The sequence below is a fragment of the Python bivittatus genome, unplaced genomic scaffold, assembly GCF_059951505.1.
Source record: "Python bivittatus isolate LINGU-HERP-01145 unplaced genomic scaffold, Pbiv_v1 ctg000030_np1212, whole genome shotgun sequence".
Taxonomy (NCBI): Eukaryota; Metazoa; Chordata; class Lepidosauria; order Squamata; family Pythonidae; genus Python; species Python bivittatus.
The window spans coordinates 1321767-1337294 of NW_028277031.1; the positions used below are offsets into that span (position 1 = coordinate 1321767).

At 46.0% G+C, this 15528-nt stretch overlaps 1 protein-coding gene across 1 annotated transcript in view; it reads right to left on the reverse strand.

Annotated features, from left to right (window-relative positions):
• Positions 1-10044: 10044 nt before the first annotated feature.
• PRKCB (protein kinase C beta) overlaps positions 10045-15528 on the reverse strand; it is a 189151-nt gene continuing 183667 nt past the window's right edge. Inside the window, exon 17 of the mRNA XM_088152166.1 lies at positions 10045-12672. Coding sequence (XP_088008292.1) covers positions 12520-12672 — 153 coding nt within the window. The 3' untranslated portion in view covers positions 10045-12519. The remainder of the gene's footprint in view (positions 12673-15528) is intronic.

Genomic DNA, 15528 nt, shown 5'->3' on the forward strand with positions numbered 1-15528 from the left:
GAGGAGAGGAGAGGAGAGGAGAGGAGAGGAGAGGAGAGGAGAGGAGAGGAGAGGAGAGGAGAGGAGAGGGAAGGGAAGGGAAGGGAAGGGAAGGGAAGGGAAGGGAAGGGAAGGGAAGGAAAGGAAAGGAAAGGAAAGGAAAGGAAAGGAAAGGAAAGGAAAGGAAAAGAAAGGAAAGGAAAGGAAAGGAAAGGAAAGGAAAGGAAAGGAAAGGAAAGGAAAGGAAAGGAAAGGAAAGGAAAGGAAAGGAAAGGAAAGGAAAGGAAAGGAAAGGAAAGGAAAGGAAAGGAAAGGAAAGGAAAGGAAGCTTAGCAGAGCTTTAAATTGATAGCACTCTTTGTCTGCTTGATCTTCCAGTTCACTATCCCTTTCTTCTGATTTTCCAGGCCTTGAGCTTCTGATGGTGACATTTGATACTAGGTTCAACTTCAGAAGAGGATTTTTGTTTTTAAAATGAGAAGATTGGTAAAAAGAAAGTCAACAGCAAAAGTCAAGAGGGTGAAAGCTCTCCGCAATGCTTACTCAAGGACTCACGTACAGGAGCTGAGTTAGAATGTTTCCCGCACGTCTGGCAAAACTTCACATGCAGAGGGCCGTCAGTGTGGATAATGACAGCAAAGAAGCTTTTAGAACTGAAAAAGTTTATTGCTGAAAATGGAACCTTTAACCAAATGTGGAAAAAAACGGAAGTTGCATCAATACAGAATGTGAAAATGATTTTGAGTAATATAACTAATATCTTTTAATTGCCTAAAATCACAATAATAATTAAAAAACAGGTTAAATTCATGGTTATTTATGAGGAAAATATACCTTTGGTGAAAGAAGCAAGTTTTTAGAGGCCTCAGATGAATGGGATCGCCTTAATAAAACTGAAACATAAAGGAATGTGCAGCACAGCACCTTTGAAGCTGGTACCTTTGAAGCCGGTGTGAACTAAGCTGATTGTCAACTCCTTATCACAAATATCCGCACAGCAACTTAAGGAGGATGCCCTCTTCCTGGCAGTTGGCACCTTGAACTAATTAGTTTCTTCTTTTCTTCTCCCTAGTAGATAGCGGTTGTCCTTGTAGATAGCAGATAACAGAGGGGCAGAAAGTAACTTGAGAAGTACGGCTCATTTAGGTGGTCTGCCTGCATCGTCATATGAATATGTCTGCGTAAGTGTTCCTTTCCCCTTCCCCTTCCTGTAGAACGGTATAAATATCAGGGCATCCATTTTGCCTGCAGGGGAGGGTCTCCCACTAACCTTGGGTGGGGTCCCCCCTCAGTACGTGCTGTCTAATAAACACTGCAGTGAGGTCTTGATTATTCTGCATTTGTGTCCTGCGTTTTGATTCCACACATTGGTTAAGAAAAATAAAGAAGAATTCAAAGAAGATACAGAGATTACAAAGGCGGGAAATAGAGGTGACAAAACCTGAAGTTACTAACAAACTGAAAATAAGCAGCAATAATAATATAATAAATAATGTATTAAATTTATATGCTGCCCGACTCCCAGTGACTCCGGGCGGTGTTCAATTGTTAAAACATTTAAAAACAAAGAACAATAGGAAAAAACCCACAAAAACAGCATGTGTACTGACGGTGTCTACCAAAGAGTTCTTACCAAAATGTGAAATGTCTGACTTGACCAATCAAGAAAGGGGAGAAACCAGAAACATGTCTCTAGAGTTGGCCTTTCTACCAGAGGACTGGAGGGTGACTTATTCAGTGCATAAAAAAGAGATCCTGCTTCCCTTCAGAAGGAGCCTGCCAGCATCTTTTCTGACTTGTAAATGTTATGAAAAGGCATCAGCTTTGTGAGCAACCAGCCTCCTCCTGATTTTTGCCCCCCGAGACCCCCCCATCACTTCCCTGGAAGGAGCCTGGGCGTCCATGTGTCCAGACAGATGGCCCTCCAGCCCCTGCTTGGACCCATCCAGAGAAGGGCGGGCCACTAGTGGGGAAAGCGGCATTCAGAACGAGTAAAGTACAGTATGTCCTGCTGAGACGCTCTGATTACAGTTGATTTTTAAGCTTTTCTCTTAATGTGGAGGTTTTTATTGATTTTTACTGTGGAGGCTTGATCTGTACAACATTGTTAACCAGCTGTTGTGGGGAACCCCACAAGTTGAACTTTACCATTTGAATAAATAAGGTGACAGATACTGGGGCACTCTTAGGAAGTGCAGGCTGATGGAGGTGGACCAAGAACACCAACTTGGAGTTATAGTGGAAGTTCGACAGAAACACTGATCCTGTCTGCAGCAGTGTGGAAAAAGTTGGCCTACTGAAGATGATCAAGAAAGGAATAAAAAATAAAGCTGTCTACACTGATTACATTATTGCATCTTTATTCAAAAGTACCATTTGTCCCCACTTCTAACACAATACACAAGGGTTGTACAACCCTAGAGATATACACAGTGACCTTGGGGAGCCACTTGCCAAAAGGAAACAGGTAATTCCGGAGGGAGAAATGACTCCCCGAGGGAAGGGATTAGACCCCAGCGTCCTGGAAAAAGCACTTCTCTCCCCAAATGGCGGCTCCGGGTGGAGCTAACAGTGATTTAGTTTAATACAGAGGTGATGAGAGTCAGCACTACCGGCAAGAGCTAGAGGAAGCTCTCTGGGGAGGGAAAGGAAATCAAAGGAAGAGAGAGAAATGTCTTGACTGTACCGGCTCTCAGGCTTCCCCAGAGTGTGGGGAGTTTTCTGCTAGAGGTCTCAAACAGAGGCTGGGGGTCCTCTGTCGGAGATGGCCTATGCCAGTGTTGTCCAAACTTGGCCACTTTAAGATGAGTGGACTTCAACTCCCAGAATTCCCCAGTCAGCCCTGGTGGCTGGGGAATTCTGGGAGTTGAAGTCCACTCATCTTAAAGTGGCCAAGTTTGGACAACACTGGCCTCGGGGATTCTGCACTGAGCAGCAGCTCTGTGGCGCCCTCCAACCCCAAGATTCAGAGATTTGGTTTCATGGTTTTAGAAGCAAGTTTTTCTTTAAAACTTTCCCACGTGCAAGAGTGCACAGTTCTGCCGCCGCTCCTTGTATTTCAGGATGAGCACAAGGTTTATCAAGTTCTGCACTTCTGGACTTCTATTTTCCTGGAGGAGGAAAAGCATCTCCACTTTACAGCTGCCCAGGTTCCTTTCCTTCCCATTCCCCTCGTGCTCCTTCCATCCTCTACCTTCTCTTAGCCTGTAACTCTGAGGGCAGCACCTCTCTCGGTTAACTGAAGCGAGCCAGTTGGAGAGAAACTAATCATCTGAAAGGTGGGATAAAAATACTGTAACTAACTGAAATATATCAGCTTCTTCAGCAGCTGTACCACACTGCTGACTCACCCAGAGTTTGGGAATGGCAAAGGTCCCACCCAATTCAAGCTTTTCCCAAGCAATACTTCTGCTGCTTATTTTTGAAAGGTGTAACTCTAATTTCAGGGCTTTCCATTTATTACTACTGAATTTTACCAAAATGGCTCTGGTCCAACATTCCAGCTGTCAAGGTCCTTTCGGATTTTGATCTTGTCTTTTACGGAGTTGCCTGTTCATGACTTCCTTCTAGGAAGAGGCAAAGCTGGTGTTGAGAGTGTTTGGGAAGCTGCAGATGCTCTCTTTGCGTGGCTTTCTAGGAATAGAGGCAGCCCAACTTTGCTATTGATCTCCTGAAGCCCAGAGAACCCAGCTACTAAGTATGCATCATCCTCTTCAACAAGGCATGGGAGATACTCCATGGCTGGAATGAATGTATGCTCTGTCAACACATTTCCACAATGAAATGAGATTGGTAGGAAGAGGTGATTTTTTCCCTTTTTTAAGTCCCTTCTTTTTCACCACACAGACAACATGGTCGCAATTCAGATTCCCTGTCTTCTGATACCTCAACTGATCCTCAAAGGGTTTTCAACGTTTTTAGTCTGATGCAAGGCCAAGCGTGGAGGGAGAAAGAAATAACATTCATGAGGTCCTGAAGATCTGGGAGGGAGGATCAGTCCAGATCCTTTCACCATCAGGTGACATAAGACATGATGAGAGAATTGCTGGAGTGAAGGTTAAAAAAAAGTACACAATTTAAGGGAATTTGCAGATGATTTGGTTCTAATTTTGGAAAATCCTATGGAAGGAATAGAAATATTAATGGAAAAGTTAAAGGAATTTTGTGCGTTAGCTGGATTTAAAATTAACAATAAAAAAAAGATGTTACAAAAAATACGAAGATGGAAGATCAGAAAGAATTGATTGCAAAAACTGGTTTTCAGATTGAGAAAAAGTAAAACACCTGGGTATTACCATGGCCAATACAAAGTGTATGTTATTTCAAAATAATTGTGTCTTCCTGATGGACGCCATTATGCAGCCATGCTTATAGAAAATGTCTTTGTTCCCCCGGAGCATTCGAGCTCTTGACTACTCACTGTTCATCCATTTTGGAGCAAGAAATTCAAGGGGGTGGTAGCTACATATCATCAGACACTCTCAACTGGTTACAGTTATTTAAATTAATCTCACTCAAATCTGATGCCCTCCAGTTATGCTGATGACAATCCAGTTAAGTTGATTATAATGATAACATAACGGACTGTAACTTTGAATGCCCTACTTCTAGTGGTTGCGGGTTCTCCAGCTCTGGAGGCCACTTCTCCAGGATGATTTAATTGGTCGCCTTGCACACTGCAGAGGGTGGACTAGATGGTCCTGGTGGTCCCTTCCAACTCTACAGTTCTATGATCCTGTGACAATGTCCACCTTTCCAGCCTACAGAATGATCTGGCTAGGGATCATGAGAATTGCAGACCGTCACATTTCATTCTCCTTTCTGACTCAACTTTAGAACAAACATGTTTTGAGGGAAAGAAATGAGAACATGATCCTAACAATCCTTGTGAATCACTGAGAAACTTTGGACAGCATCAAGAATTGTGTATTCTGGATTTACTTTTAGACTGGACACCATATTTGGTTGTTTTTTCCCTGTCAGGTAACTGTTGCATAGATTTCTGCAGAACTGTTTGGTGTGAGATCTTCTTTCGTGGAAATGGGCTGCAGTGTCTGACCACCACCACCATCATGCTTCTCAGAACTGCTCTCCTAAGGAAAACTGCTTTGGGTGCCTGTTACGTCTCTGGAACTGGGGCCAGCAGATTGCTTGTTTGGTAGAACCTTCTTAGGGGGAGGGAGGTCCTGCTGTTGGAGGGGCTGTGCAGGAGCATAGTGCTCCATCACTCACTGAACGCCCTCTGGGGTTCTCCTACAGGCCGCTCATTTGATTCCCAAACAGAAACGCTGGTTGAAAAACAGTAAATTCCTGAAGGCACTCAGTGAGTGAGCTTTGTGGCTGAGTAGAATCTGAAGCCAGTCTTTCCTGGTTCCAGTCCAGCAGCACGCCACTTTTAAGGGGTGCTCCTTCCGTTGCCTCAAGCAGCCCTGTGGATGTTCTCCAAAGGACGCAGATTGCCATGCAGATGACCTGAAGGAATGGCAGCCACCTGTGCAGAAAGGTGAGCAGATCCCTCTCGCTCCATCTCATGGCAGCCCAGGCTGGTCTCAGATTGTCCTTCCTTGCTTGGTCCTGCCCAAGCAGGTGTCTTCTGCTCAGAGGGAGTCACTGGGGGAAGAGCTTCAGGCTTCATTAGCTGTTACCTTTGAAAAAGCTGACTCATTTGTTTTCAGTTGCAGTAATTAAAGAGTGTCACAAATGTATCATTTGTGACTAAAACGGTGGCAGCATTTCTTCTCTTAAGGGCTTTTGGAAGCAAGCCATCCACATTTCAGTAGCTGATGGACCTGCTCCACCCCACCCCTCTCCCACTGCTCTTGGGGTCCAGTTCTGGAGCATTTCAGTGCCAGGAGCTGACAGATGAAGGTGGAGGTGGAAGATAAAATGGAGGCTTGCGTTTCCATCTTTATGGTCCACTCCACAAAATGTGGTGTGCCAGAGCACCTGAAACGTTGCCACCATTTTCAAGGAGGCTCCCCTTCCAGGGAGAAATGTTGCAGATTGAACTGCCATGTTCTGCTCTACCTCTTCAGCAGCTGAACCCTCCTCTCTTCCACCTCCCACCCAGCTAAATTCAAAAGCGTTGGTGCAGACAAGGCAAAGAGAAGGCCGCGTTGTGAGACAGGGCGAACGGGTCACTTGGAATGCTTTGTTTGTTCGGTTCCTGGCTATCACTGCATTTCTTTGTTATGACTTTATTTACATCTTTACCCTACTTTTCCCTCTCCAAGTACAGTACAGGCAGCTAGCAATTACAACAATGACAAAATAATTGTCACATTTCAGTAAAACAATGCTCCCAGAGGCAGCTCCTAAAATGCCTCTGGGGAGACGATTTTCAGCTGCTTACTGAACGTGACCGTGCGCTGGAGGGGCAGGGAGTCCTCCTTCAGCCTGGCTCCCCTTGCCTCTGGTCGTCCACTGAATGTCCCGCAGCACGAGGGACACAGCCTGAGGCTTAGCAGAATTCAGGCAATGGAGCTCTGAATGCACCTATTTAGCCACTCTGCGTAGGGCCTCTTGAAGACATGGAGCAAGCCGGGGCGGAAAGGGCGTTTGGGTGTCTCCTTTTCTTCTTATTGTGTCATAGCAGCCAAAGTAATTCTTCCCATTGTTTTTTGTCTGTTTAAATGGCACAGTAAAAGCTGGGGGAGCCCCAGGTACCAAAATAACTCCGGGGAATGTAACTGATTAGCTTTACGGCTAATCCTTGCTACCCTCTAAAAAGTTCCTGTGCTTTGGGTTATGAAAAATGACACTTCATGTTCTTTTAACTAATTAAAATCAAACATTGTGAATATGGGTGCAAAGCTCTCTATTCCATGGACAGGAGTTCCCAGGGAACAACGGGGCATCCTAGTTTTGTGTACCACAAAATCCCAACCATTCTAGAATGGCTTGATTAGTGGGCCCGGGAGAAAAATTGAATAGTCTGGTGTTCCCCAAAATTTTGTCTACAGAAGAGTTGCACATTCCTAGCTCATGCTTTTAATCATTTTCTCCTTTAATGGTTCAATTACAAAATTACCATTTGGTAACCATTTCTGGAGGATTCCAGGGGTGACATCCTAGGTTTTGGGGGATTCTATTCCGGCTTGATAGGTCCCCAGCTATATAGGTCCAAGCTGACACCAAATTAGGTGTTTACAAAGTGCACTCAGTACTCAATACTGGAGATTTGATTCAGATATGACTGAACTGCTAGCTTCTTATGGGAAAATACAGCTTGCGGACACCCACTGGAGCCACTTAACATGGCTGCGGAAGGATCTCTGATGCTATCAGATCACAGCCTCCTTAAATCTCCAAGTTTTTAGCCCAGCAGGAGAAAATGGATTTAAATTTGACATGTCCACATAATACCTGAGGTTCTGGAAGGTTTGTTGCCATAAAGATGGAGAGGGTCAACTCCGTTAATAACCAACTTGGCAGGCTGAAAGTGGGCCCGGTCTTGTTTAGCGTATGTGCCCTTTGGTAAGTCCAATTAATCTTTCTCAAAATGCTGCTGCCTGGAGGGAGGGATGGGAGAAGAGAAGCAGTTGTGGAACTCTCCAACACGTCATACTTACAGGTCAGTATTAAAGTTGCCTCACACACAATATATCCTATGAGGAAGAGGCAGTTGGCAAGTGGGCTGACGCATTCACATTGCAATCAGGTCGTGTCAGAGAGCATTTCAAGATTTCCAGGAGGCCAGTCGTTGGACTGTGTTCACATTCCATGGAGGATGAGACAAGATCAAAGACAGCCTTTGGCCCCTAAAAAGTGCCCCACAAGGGGTAACTGGACCACCCCACACAACAAAGAGCTCCAGCCTCTCTCACACTTGCATGCCAAGACACCTGTAATCATAGTCTTTACTTGTCCAATTCCACCATCCTCACCTGGTCCAAAATGTCCTGCATCCTTTCTCTGTTGCTGCCCTGGAACTAATGGGATAAGAGCTAACAGGGGCTGATGAGGAAAGAGGTCTGGACTAATAGTAAACAGTTCAATGAAGTGCATTTGCCATAAAAAGCATGTTAGGGATAATAAGAAATAGTATTGAAAATAGAGATACCAATATCATAATGCCCTCATATGAAACACTGGTGTGACCACATCTGGAATATTGTGTGTGTTTCTGGCTGCTGCACCTCAAAGAGGAGACGGTGGTGCTAGAGAAGGTTCAGAGGAGCTCAGCGAAGAGGGCCAAGGGGCTGGAGCAGCTTCTGTGCGAGCAGAGGTGGTGTCACGTGGGGCTTTTGGGTCGAGAAAGGAGGCGAATGACTGAGGTGTACAAAAGTATGCGTGGTGTGGATAAAGTGGACAAGGGGAAGCTATTTTCCCCTTCCCAATAGGCTGGAACCAGAGGTCACCCAACAAAATTGAATCCTGGAAGAATCAGGACAAAGGATTCTTTTTTTTTTTTTTAACACAACGTGTAATTCAACTTTGGAATTTGCTACCACGAGATGGGGTGCTGGCTACCAGCTTGGCTGGCTTCAAAAGAGGGTTGGACCAATTCATGGATGTCCTGGGGATCCGTGGCTATCAGCCTTGATGGCGGTGGGGCTGCCTCTGACGGCCGTCTGCCGGGAGACTCGTGGGGTTCCTTGGGCAGTTGGTGGGCCCCTGTGAGGACAGGCGGCTGGACCAGATGGGCCAGGGGTCCCATCCAACAGGGCACGGCTTATGTTCCTATGTGTATGAGACCACCTCTCTTACTTCAACACTGTCTCTCTTCAGTACCCGTCCCCTCTAGAAAGCCTTCTGATAGCCCAAAGCTCAATTTACGTCCTTGTGAATGAGCATGCCTCCCTGGCCTACCTATGGCCCCCCTTCCACTGGCAAGGGAAAGTTCTGCTCGGCAGCCCCTTAGAGCAAAGGCCTGCCTGTGTAAAGGGCCATGGGGATCCAGCTATATTATTCAAAGCGGCATGAATGTGTCATTACAGAGTTGTTCATGGGCAGGAAAGCCACTTCTGTCTGCTGCCCATTCAACAGCTGTATAACCCCCGAAGGATGGGGGAAGGGTGCTTGTCTTGTGAAGTGAGGATGGGCACCACAATGTCACTGAGGATTTCATGCAGAAAGACCACCAAGACCCCGGTTCTTGGGAAGTTTGTCCCCCAGGCAAGAGTTTTCTTTCCATTGCCAGGTGGTTCCTGGCAGCCTGGGCTGGTCCTCAGGGCCCAAGTGCACCGTCTCACAGTCAAGAAGGGGGTTGAGTGCCCAGGGGACCCAGGAGGAGGAGCATGGCATCCCAACAGGAAGACGAGATAATCGATTCAGACAGTAACCCTGCAGGGCTAGATGAAGCCCCGAACAGATCCAGTGTTGTCTGAGGCTAAAGTAGAGGTAGTCTTTGCCCATCCATGATTAAGAGAATGTGAATGCTAGACCCTTCCTAGGCACTTCAGTTTCTACAGCTGTCCCAATTATTACCTCCCCACAGCCACATAGGGAAAATGTGTAGAAATGGTTGGGGTGAGTATAGCCCCCCAGCCATTTCTCCAAGGAGGTATTACCCTGCTTATTCTATCTTGGTTTCTAAATGTGGTAACCCTCTTGCATTTCTTTCTGAGCCTTTAAAGCAGGGTTTCTCAACCTTGGCCACTTGAAGGTGTGTGGACTTCAACTCCCAGAATTCCCCAGCCAGCCATGCTCAGTACTCTTTCCCTGATGAAATTGAAGCCTCTCCTTGAGATGTGGAGAGCCATGGAAAGGCAGCCCAGATCTGGTAAGATGGGGCCTGCATGGAATTTGGGGCCCTCATTCTGAGTAAAAGGAGCGAGGAGAAAAAGAAGATTCGTATCCTTGGGCTTTTAGCTTTCCACCCTTTTTGTCTGTGGTTTTGCATGCCAAGGTCGCAGTCCAGAGCCCTTCTCCTTGGAGGGAAAGCCCACCGAAAGCCCGGCGGCTAAGTCGGGATCCTGCTGTTTGTGGCTGCTATACAAACATCTGAATCTGAAACATTAGCATTTGAATGGCTTGACTGAGTTTCAAAATACAGTGTGCTGACATTTTAATATAAGGAAGAATGAAAACAGAAGCAACCCACGTCCACCATTTTTTTTTTAACTCCACAGCAATATATTTGAAAATAAGATACATGCTCCCCAAATCAAGAATATCTAGAGAAGAGTCCAAGGTGGCTTCAGGCAAAACGTGGAACTTGTGAAAAATAACATTGGCGCTGAAGTGGCAGCAGAGCCTGGCCCACCCCAAACTTCCGATTCCATCAGTTTTCTGGGTCAATGGGCTGTTTTTTTCCTTTCCCTCCCTGACAGCATCTCTCAAGAGACTGTGGAGGGAGGAGACTGAATCTCCTCCCCTCCTAACCTGGAAAAGTCACCTCTTTTGTTAAGAGCCAGGAGACTGGCCTGTGTGTGCAAAGGACTGGCATTTGCCTCCTGTGGGCTGTGTGTGTCACTCGTCCTCATTTTAAGATACTCTTACAGGTATTTATGTGTAATTAAGCCATACTCTCTTCAATGGATTATTGCCAAAGGTTGGTAGGGTTGGGGAGGTGGGCTCATGGGGTGGTCTTACAGGGCATCTAGTTGCAAAAAGAGAGTCCCAAGACCAAAGCTGCCATCCCAGTCCAATTTTCTGCAGACTCCAGTTCAGACCTTTGCTCATGCCAACGTGCCATCCTCCCGTGGCCCAAAAGTCTTCCTTGTTAACTTCAGCAGGACAAGGTGGTCTGACTTCAGAAGCTCTCTCTTCTCCTCCTCCTCAGTTTCTCCATAACTTTGCTGGAAGGAGGCAGAGCAGAACTATCTTCCCAGAATATTCACAAGGAATCTATTTCCAGCCATGGCATACATACAAGATTAAGTCTTTGCATCAGGAATGAAATCTATCAATATCAATCAGTCAGTCAATCAATCAATCAAACAAACAAACAAAACAAGAAGGGACTCTAGGAAAAACAGCCTGTGATTTGTCATGAATAAAGATTTTTTCAGAGAAGCACGTCTTCCTCTTTGGGCACATTGGCATTTTTCAGCCGTAAGAATGTTGGTACCAAGTAATACAAATACTGGCAAGATTTTAAAGACAGCACTTGGAGGGAACACATATGGTTTTGTGTGACCAATTGTGGAAATAGCAAACCTTGGAAAGAGTTAGTGTAGTTTCAGATACTTGAAGAAATTAGTCAGCACTGAGATCCAGGTAATATCAGATAAAATAATCCAAGGTACGTTGTCCTTCTCCTGTGAACACTCTCCACCGTATGCTCAAGTCACCAAAGAAGAAGTGGGAAAATTGAATTCTGCTAATTCTTCCAGAATGTCTAACAACCACCATTCCAGCCCTGTGGCATGATCCGTGCTGCTCCCACCCTTTCCAGCTGCTGAAATTGTTACAGAACTGGTGGCTCTTCTAGGCCTTGCACTAGGATGGTGGTTGAGCCCCTCGGGCTTTTGGTCTGTCTTCTGGTGGTCTTGATATATACATCATTTTTTGTTTTGTTTTTGTTTGATAATTAAATTGTAAGCTGTCCAGAGTCACTGTGGAGTTGGGCAGCCTCAAAATTGACATAATAAATGAATAATAAAATAAACAAAAGTTTGTTTTTAAAATCCTGGTTTTACCAAAGACTGCAAGTTACCCTAGTAATTTTAAAATGCCATCTTACTATCTATCCCTTTTGGCTTCCTTCTCCTGCTCCCAAAGCAGTAAAACCCTAAGCTACCCTACATTTAAACCCATTAACTGTATTAAGTAGAGGTGGGAAGGAAATTTGGCTTTTCAAATTTCCTTTCTTGACTGGCGGTTCTAAAGGTGTGTTCATAGCCACTAAAGAGGGAGACATTCATTTTCGAGTTCAGAAGAGAAACGACTCTAGGACACAAAGTTCTCCAAGCCAACAGAAGGATTTGGTTTGGTTCCAGCATGGACAACAGGTTGCCGGGAGGGGGGCAGTATCAAAAAAGTCAATATGGTGCATAATGTAAAAAAGAGTGGGGCTTTGATCCCATGGTTGTGGCCACCATACTGACTTTTTTGGCCCCTGGACACCTTTGAACAACAACCAAACAATTATATCGAGTCACAGTTCAAAAAGCTGCGGGCGTAAGTGTGGAGGCTGTGGAACATGCTTAGCATTCCAAGACACAAATGATCAACATTTCAGTTTCAGAGAAATTGCAAACTACAAAGACAGAAGTAAATCTGGTACTTTGAGACCACAGTCCTGAAATCGTACAGTAGCACATCGTCTAGAGATTCTGAAAATGCTAGCCACTGTTGACCACTCAGAGAACAAATGGAGGTCTCTCTATTGATCAGGGTATCTCTATCCATTTGTGCATACAAAGACGGAGGGACACTGAAGACAACCGGCCACCTCTGCTCATATCTGGGCAGGTGAATAGGGAGTCATATGCACCATTAACCCTGGAAGACTAAAGACTGTGAGAGTGTGGGTGGGTTCATGCGTGCATTCCCACACAGACACAGACACACACACAGACACACACACACACACACACAGCATCCTGGAGTTCAGCCCTGCAAACACAACAGCAGGAGTCTTTGCCAGATTGCCTAAACGTGAATGACAAACTCAGGGTTAGTGTAGGAGAAGCCTGCAAACTCATTCTGGTCCAAATTCATGATGAAGAGTTTGTCTGTGGGCGTCAGTTCCACGGGCTGCCTTGTGAACTCCTTATCGAAGTTGGAAGTGTCGTGTTTGTCTTTCTGTTGGATGAAAAAGCAAAACAATTAAAAGCAGTGTGGAGGAAGGGATGAGGAAGGAGCCCCAGCAAAAAGGGCCACATCGCCCAAGAGCTGAGGAAAGGGCAGGGGGCTCCCCGGTGCCATCGCCTGCCTAGGAGCGGGTCTCCACGTCAGCACTTACACAGCTGCTCTGCTGTCGCCGGAGGAAAGCAGAGGGGATGCCTCTGGGACCGCCTGGGGCCCCAGTGGAAGCAGTGGCATCAGGGCGGCAGAGGGGCTCCATTTGCTGAACCGCTCTCCCCGCGGGTCCCCTTGGCAAGTGGAGGCCTCGGGCCGGCTCCTGCAGCCGATCCGGGACCCGCCCAAGTTCGGTGGCGGCGTGAAAGAGCCGCAGGGGCCACGATGAAGACGGAGCTGCCTGCTCCCATCCCAAATCGGTCTCCTCAGCCTCCCTCTCGCAACGGGGGGCCAGCACGCGCTGAGCAGGACCGGGGAAAAGGCGACGCCTTCAAGGACATTCAGAGAGCAAGAACAACATTGTGTTGCTTACCTTATACTAATCACAGGAACCAAATGCAGTGTTTAAAAGTTTGGTACCCCAGGAATGGCTGCTTATATAACTGTCAGTGAAATGCCTGTCCTTTGGATATAAACATACGGATCCTGCCTACGTGATGCCTTAGAGTCCCATCACCTGAGTGTCCAAGCCGGACGTGCCTTGGAAAGACTGCTCAAAGTTGGTTAGTTTTGAATGCAATTGAAGAAAAAAAAAATTAAACCGTCATGTTAATTAAACTTAAATGTAAATAAAATGAAATCCAATTCATTATTTATCCTAGTCCCCAGCATTGCATCCAAATGCCAACAGCAGCCCTTTACCCAGGAGAAGTTTAATAAGTTGACTTTCCAACACTCTCTTGGATATTCAGCCCTCAAAGAGTGGCCTGTTTAATGCTACCACTGGCTCCCTTTCTGCTGTGTTCCCGAAGGTTGATTTGATTTCTGGAGTCAATAACTGTAATGCAGATATGAGAAGAGTAGAGCTGATGTAGGTGCCTCAAACATCTTATTTGGTTAGGTAATCTGGAGAAGCAGAAGATCATCTATTGGGTGGTTCACAGAAGGAAGAAGCTGCAGCTTCAGTGGGGACTTAACTTGGCAATTGAGGTAAAGAGGGATGAACTGTCTCACATCATCTCCCTTTTCTCATTTCCCTTTCAACTGAAATGATTGCTTACAAACTTGCTGTGATGCTATGGCCAAGGACCCTAATCCAGAATAAGAATTCAGCTATCTATGATTTGATGGAAGAAGATCAATAAGGTATCTAGAACTCAGGTCTGGGTGGAAGAATGGGAAAAGTGGATGTGCTGAGGACTTACAGGATGGCAGTCCTAGGCAATGTCAACATTCATGCAGAATTACTGCAATTTGGTGTGCCTTAGCTTTTAAGGACTCTGTGATAACCTCAACTCATGTCAGATCATGCCCTGATCCAGTAGTGATTAAGAACCACCTATGACCACTATGGTGGAATCCATTCCAATGGTTTGCCCAGGTGCCTGATGGATCCTGTTGGTTTCTGCAGTTGCCAGCTCACTGGCGGGTAGTTCAGGTCACTGCCATTAGTAGGTGGATTGGTGACTGGCCCCCTGAGCGGCTTCATTCTGGCACCTTGGTTTACTGAGACCCTCTGGGAAATGAAGCACCAGAAGCAATGCCTGGAGTACTGGTGGAGAAAGACAAAATGTGAACTTGACTGAGCATAAGGGTGAGCCCATGTTTGGGCCTGCACCTTGGGGATACGGGAGATGAGGCAGATTCATCTATTCCCTTATTGCACTGATGGACAGTTGCCAGCATCTCTGGACCCCCTTTTAGGGAGGAGTCATCAGGAAGATCTCCCACCCAACTCCTATAAATAATTTGCACATTTTGCCAACAGTCACTCAGATTCACTGTAGACTTGACTCTACATGGGCAGAGTTTATAGTAATAACTGGCACATCCTCTCGCCCTGTTATCTGGGATACCATATTTATCGGCGTATAACACGCACCTTAATTTTAAGAAGGACGTTTGAGTAAAAAAACTTAAATTTAAAATAAATGACCTGGAAAAAAAATAAAGGGAGCTCTGAACATTTTGTTTATTAATATTTATACCACTTATAAGGTAAATACGTAACATGAAAGGAAAAGCACCTCTTTGAATGAAAAAACTTAGATATTATAAACTTAGGCATATTCCACAACCTTTAACTTGAAACCAGCTGCATATGCTAAATGCTTTTGTCTTGACTCCATTAGGGATACCGGTAGTTTTAAGAAACTGAAACAAGTAGTGTTTCACATCAGCCGTGTGGTCCGGCACTCAGTGTGTGCCGGTGCTTTGCTCTGGCTCATTACTACACGCCGGAACGCTGCAAAGAGAGGAGGGAAGCTTGTGGTACTTTAGGGACATCATCCGTGCAGTCCGGCGTGTAGTAATGTAGCCGGCGCTTTGCTCTGACACACTGAGTGCCGGACTGCGCGGGCGATGTTACTAAAGACTGCAGACAGAGGAGGCATGGTTTAAGTGCCACCCATGGGAGGAGGAGGTGGGGAGCGTGCGGTTGCAGCCCTGGTTACAGCCCTGGCTCAAATGAAGGCTCCACTCTCCCAGCCCTGCCACTTGAGGTGAGAAGCCGCAGGGCTTATTCAGGGGCTTATACACGCATATTGGCCTATAACACACAGCTAGGATTTCAGCCCCAAATTTTAGGGAAAAAAGGGTGTGTTATACGCCGGTAAGTACAGTAATTTTTGGGCCCATGAGCTCCAACAAAATAGGTATGCGCTGACTAGATTATCCTCTGCCTCACAGAGGTTGGACCCC